The sequence below is a fragment of the Eptatretus burgeri genome, chromosome 17 (genome assembly GCF_056783735.1).
Source record: "Eptatretus burgeri isolate ZD-2024b chromosome 17, Ebu_testis_v1, whole genome shotgun sequence".
Taxonomy (NCBI): Eukaryota; Metazoa; Chordata; class Myxini; order Myxiniformes; family Myxinidae; genus Eptatretus; species Eptatretus burgeri.
Window position 1 is genome coordinate 50,841,621 of NC_140977.1, and position 6,000 is coordinate 50,847,620.

A 6,000-nucleotide genomic window follows, 5' to 3' on the forward strand; every position below is an offset into this window, starting at 1 on the left:
ATTTTTGGCCGAAAAAGACCTTGAACTTCACCTTTGACCCTGAATTGACCCCAAATCACAAATTTGACCTCAGAAATCGATTCATCAGGTCAAAATTATACAGAAAAGAGGTATCACACGTGATTGTAAGTTAATTGGTTGAAAACTTATCTTCCACCCCCGTCCGTGGTGGCCATCTTGGATTTATGCGAATTAGTGGAGTTCCCCAAGGTTTCCGCTCCGGCAACCAAGCCAAATTTTCTCTATAGACCCATGTGAGTACGAAACCATAAAAAAAACAACACACTTCTCATTCCAACAAGGTTGAGTACAGAACATATACGGGTGGCAAACGGACTATGTTGTGTCCTGATCCATTCAGTGTACTAGTACGAGCTCTTCCATGAGCCTTGACTACGTTTACAAAAAAAAAAACCCCTGTGGAACCAACTTCCCGAGTCTGTTCAGTCCCATTCTTCCCTCCAACGCTTCAAGACAGTTGTTCATCACTACCAAAGGTCACCCCAACCATATTTGTGATCTCTTCTACCTCAAATGACCTCATTCCCAAGCACTCCCTTTTTCCAGGTTATTGTGATGTCCCCCCCCCCCTCTCCCTCACTCACTTCCTTTCCTTTGTTAGTTGTCAGTTGATTTGTTCATTTTCTGTTTAATCCACACTTTCCTCTTCCTCTTCTTGCTGTGTTTCATTCAGTTTGTGTGCAGCTTGTTCACCCCCAATGTGTCCTTCCTCCCTCACCCCTTGTTCTCACTCTCACCTCTATACGGCTGTTGGTGTATCCCCCTTTCCATTCTGCTTCAGCTCTTCCATGAGCCTCGACTATGAATGCAAGAAAGTGAATATAATGCATTAGCCGGTACCGTTCAATAAATTATTACAATTGTTGTGAGAAACAGATTTAAATGAAAAGTTTGGGTTCTGTTCAACGAAAAATGAATTTATCCTTTGGTTGCTCGACGATTATCCTCGAAATGGCTCTTTTTAAGAAAGGTGTGCTCCAGCATGCAACACATGCCCCACAGCACTCAAATTGTTTAATAATTTAACTGATGGGAAATGAAACCGAAGACCATGCAAAGTGCGGAGGCTGTGCTAATTCCCAGCATTCACAAGCCAATCTGCCAATATCCAAGGGAACAGCCACAAAGGTCATTGTCAAGGGTGAAGGACCTGAACACCGAGGATGCCGAAGATGATGAAGAATGCGCAGCATATGAGGACGATGTTCCCAATGGGCTTCAGAGATGAGATGAGGGTCTCCACCACCAACTTGAGACCCGGCGCTCGGCTGATCACCCTGTGGGATGTCGGCCAAATTTTTTGTGACATCGTTTGTTATGATGCATTCTTTTGCTTGCGGTAATACATATTTTGTGTGTGCAATGGTCCTTCCCTGATCAACTTCATCTACATGATACAAATCATGCAAAGGTAATGCGATATCCATTACCTAAGAGGACGAAGAGTGCGGAGGAGTCGAAGAACACGCAGGATCCCCAAGATGCGCCCACCTCTGGCATTGGCGAGAGAAACCAGGAGATCAATGCAGGACACAGAGACAAGGAGGCCATCAAGCAGGTTCCACGTGCTGCGTAAGTACGTGGAAGGACCTAAAACGAGGCCTAGCGCCGTTATCTGCACGAGAGAGGGAACATGCTTTTTAAATCGCTTCTGCGTAGGAATCAGGAAGACAGAAAGCACACGGTTTTTAGTTTGCCTGTAGAAAGGGTGGCAGAATAGTTCAGTTAGTAGCATGCTCGCCATTGAACTAGCTGGTCCGACATTTGAATCCTGGCAGGGAGAGGAATACTTAAGTAAAAACTGCCATTCAGGTGAAGTTCCAGCAATAGCTCTGCATCTCAGAGCATGTCATCCTTCAGAGAGGGATGTTAAAGGCAGCTGTACCGTTCATACCTACAAGGTCAACATTAAAGAACCCAAAGTATGATTAGAAAGAGTAAGTCATTGTCCGGGTGAAGTACACAAACAACTTAGCGGGTTTCCTTCCCTTTGATGTACGTATGCCGTTGGTGGTGCCGGACTCAGTGCATCCTCCAACGACTGCAATCTAAGCTTTGAGCTTCAGGAGTTTGAATCAATGTACAGGTCGGCTACCACTTGAATGGATTTTTGTCAGTTGTTGTCTGTGATTTCTGAGTGGTGTTACAGTTACCGCATCGACAGCGTAACGTTTTTGAAACTTGTATTTCAAATAAACAGATACAAAGTCAAATTAGGAAGTTCACCATTACATGCATTGTCCAAGTCCGATTCCCACTTTGAGTTATTTCCACCACGCAGTGTCCCAGTCCTGCCGGCACAACTCATGCATGCTCACCTCATCCTTCAGGGCTGTCGGTCCTTCGATTCCCGTCGCGGTGCCCTCTCGTACAATGGCCCGTCCAGATGATTAAAGAGCTCAAAGTTATTATTTTTCCTACACACAATCTTATCGAGTTTTAATCAACCTGATTGCGATCGGCTCCACGCGTTAACAACCGCACTGGACATCAACACCTCGTTCACTCAGAGTTAAAGGGAGCACGGTGACGATGGAAACACACAGCTCATCACATATCACCAGTCTCTCTACACATCGCTTCACGGGTTTATATAGTATCACAGAACAATCCTGTGCCTTCCAGCAAATGCGTTTCTAATCCATACTGGAAGTTTAATCAGAGAACGTTCCAACACCTTCACGAATCTCACCAGGCAGTTTACAGTACAATACCACCATCTACAGTCAAAATTAGCTCATTACATCAAGCAGTTTATATTACAATTTACCAATCCGTACTAAACGAAACTTATAATATATAACCGTCAATTCTAATCGTTCATTTACAGGCATTGACTGATGCTTAAATTTACCGCAACATCTAACATTTAACTGACAGTCATGGAGTGTTGGTAGCCTGGTAGCCTCCCTGTTTGTGGTCGGCATACCCTGCAATATATGGGAGTGCTCAGATGTGGATATGGCACAGGCATGAGGAGTCAAATATTCTCACTGGTGCAACGTGCAACAAATACAGCCAATGGTGCATTGACTCCCACTACTCCAAAACTCCACCTCCTCCTTCCCCCAACTTTATCTATTTGATCATCCTCCCTTTATTTATTTATTTTGTTTAGTTTAACCCAACCCCCCCCCACCCCCATCCCCATGTGAGTAATGTAATCGGGGCACCAATCAACTAGAGAGTTCATAGAACACCTTACCCCTCACAGTCTTGAGAAAAAAAGACCTTGAAAGGGTCTATTCAACTCTTCCTTTGCATTTACAAACACGATTTATTTTTCCTATGAGCCGCCATTTTGTCTGAATCTGGATAATCTCCCGCCGTGGAGCACGAGCGGCAAATTTGATTGCTCGAGATGGAGTAAAATTGCGTAATATTTTGTCCCGAGTGCTGCTAAAGTGGAGGATTTTGAAAGTGCCAAAAAAGGCGATTTGTGTTCGACAGTATTCACGTAGATAATTCAATTGAAATTAAATAAAAATATTGAAGGGTTTATAAAAATACACTTTTTCAGAAGTTTCCCGCCGTTGATGCAGCGTCTTTTACACCACCTCATTGAACACGTTAAATTAGTACTTTGTACTTGTTGTTTGTGTTCTTTATGACGTCGTTCAAAACAGTAAATTTCTTGTTTGGAATGATTTTCAATTTTGTTTAACTGCCAACCAGGCAGAGAAAGTAATTGTATTTTTTTTTTAACCTTACGCATCTGTGAAACGCGCGATCGGGACGAGATTTTGCACAATTTCCCAAATTCAGAGCCAAAGTACTGCTAAACTGCAGGTTTGTGTTCGGATTCATGTTTAAAATATAAAATTCAAATTGAAATTTTAAGTTGTTGCTCGATCAGAGACTGATGTCTGCAGACAGACAGACACAGACGGACGTTGAACCAATTGGTAATGACATCATAGATTTCCATATCTAGCGTCAAACCCAATGGTCTCATTTTGCCATCGGAATATTCGTGAATATTTGGAAACGCAACCTGTGTGCCTCTCTAAAACACTTGGGAAGAATAAGATGGACAGGAACATCACGAGAGGAAGGTACCTTTATAACCATCTCCGCAACAAAAACAGACGTGAAGATGTAGTTTGATACGTTGAGGAAAATCCTTTCCTGGGGGTGAAGACGGGTGGGTTTGCATGGGGTTCAAGGGTTAAACGGGTGAGTGTATGAGGAGGAAGGCCTTGTAAAGGGTAATGAGAGCGTAAAGATAATCGCCGGATGTTGGTCAGCTCATACCGGGCTTTGCGGTCCAATGTCCGGGCGCTCCAGGGCAATGGTAATGCAGTTGAGGAAGATGAAGAGCAGGACCACGTAATCAAACACCTTGTGAGCTATGATCTTTCTGCACAGTCGGCGCACGCTGCACAATGGAACACACGCACGCACGCACGCTCTTCATGTGAAACCATGGTCTGTGCACCCAAGGTCCACCTGCGACTATTTGGACCAGTAATGGTTTCCAAGGACGCTGAGCATCTTTGCACAAGGCCTATGGAATTCCCTGTATATCAACCACTCACAATGAAATTCCTTTGAGAAATTCTTCAGAATGAAGATTTAGATATACAGTTAGTGTTCATTTTGTTAAATAATAAACCCAATCGCTTCATTCGGTTGACTCCTCACAAGCACGTGACCGTCCCCTTTCGTGCCAAGCTCTCAACTTCCTAACTCCAGAGGTCAAGTCCATTTGTCTCGCAGTCTCCTGTCCTTTAATTCTTGAAGTCCTAAGTCACAGCCTGTTTAGGCCCAAGAGCTGTTGTGAGTTTTAAATCCCAAGTCTTCATGACCGTTTCATAACGGCGGTCTCAAGACTCTAGTCCTGTATTCCTTAAGTCTCGAGTCCTTTACTCCTTCGACCGTGAAGTATGCCACTCCAGAACTCTCGACAATTGAGTCCTAATTCTTAAATTCGAGGAAACTCTTCTGAGAATTTAAATTCTAGGTATTGAAGTCACAAGTGTTAAAGGCCCGAGATCAACTTGGTAAGTCCAAAGCTTGATCTCTTAATTCCTGAGCTATTGAGTCCCGAGTCCGGATACCTTTGTCGCATCAGCACAGTCAACGGACAAAATACCTGTTTTGCGGTGGAAGGAAAAAGAGTGACCAGTCATAGCGTTTGTCGCACCACGTGGGCTTGTACAGTTCCAAGCGATGACGGAATTGAGCCCAAACACCCTGCGGGAGAAATGGAGAAAGAGAAAAAGAAAATGCAAGAGTCACAAGACTGCAACATTATCGTCATCATTTCGTGTGTCGCCTGTGGCTGCTGGATTGCATCAATGCTGGAAGTGCAGCGTGCCATCGATGCAGTGCCCCCCATGCTGGTTAAGGCAGGAATTTGTAATTTGTTCACGGTGTTGGCGACAGGTCCTCGACTGACACAAGAGTGTTTTCTAATTCTACTCAGACATTTCCATCTCAGTTATTAGTCCCCTATGGGTTTCACCGGAGGGGACTGCAGGTTTGCTCTCCGTCAGCTCGTCCGTCCCACGTTTGGTTTTCCCAAATTTTTCCCCACACCCCTTAGCACATTCAACTGAAACTCGGCACCTGGCTTTATGATGATAAGTTGCAGAAAAAGTTCGAGTTTCAGGGCGTTTCATCAAATTTTTTTTTTACAGTTATGTCCTTTTTCGACTTTGAGAAAATATCACATCGGAGTAGGGGACATGTATCGGAAAGCAATTCTTGTTCTTGTTTATCTATTTCTGCACCACCATTACGTGTTGAATGTATCTTGTAGGCACTCTCAATAGCCCGAAGGATAGCCTGAAAGCATAAGCGACATTCCAACAAGACAGCAGCACTATAGAAGGTAACCACAAAGGAGAAAGCGGAAGGAAGAAACATCATCGGTATTGACAACACAAGTAGGAATTCCACTCTTACATTGCCACTGACCCCTTAATAATGGATACAGGCCTCCCAGGGATCCAAACTTTCTCGAAAAGAACTTCT

At 44.0% G+C, this 6,000-nt stretch overlaps 1 protein-coding gene across 2 annotated transcripts in view; it reads right to left on the reverse strand.

The window, feature by feature from the left end:
- Nucleotides 1–6,000, reverse strand: part of LOC147010084 (voltage-dependent T-type calcium channel subunit alpha-1H-like) — a 145,358-nt gene that overhangs the window by 62,231 nt on the left and 77,127 nt on the right. For both annotated transcript variants that reach the window (XM_085861603.1, XM_085861604.1), the window contains exons 16-20: nt 5,117–5,217; nt 4,276–4,399; nt 4,081–4,149; nt 1,452–1,636; nt 1,172–1,298 (exon numbers count right to left, since the gene is read on the reverse strand). In XM_085861603.1, coding sequence (XP_085717729.1) covers nt 1,172–1,298; nt 1,452–1,636; nt 4,081–4,149; nt 4,276–4,399; nt 5,117–5,217 — 606 coding nt within the window. The remainder of the gene's footprint in view (nt 1–1,171; nt 1,299–1,451; nt 1,637–4,080; nt 4,150–4,275; nt 4,400–5,116; nt 5,218–6,000) is intronic.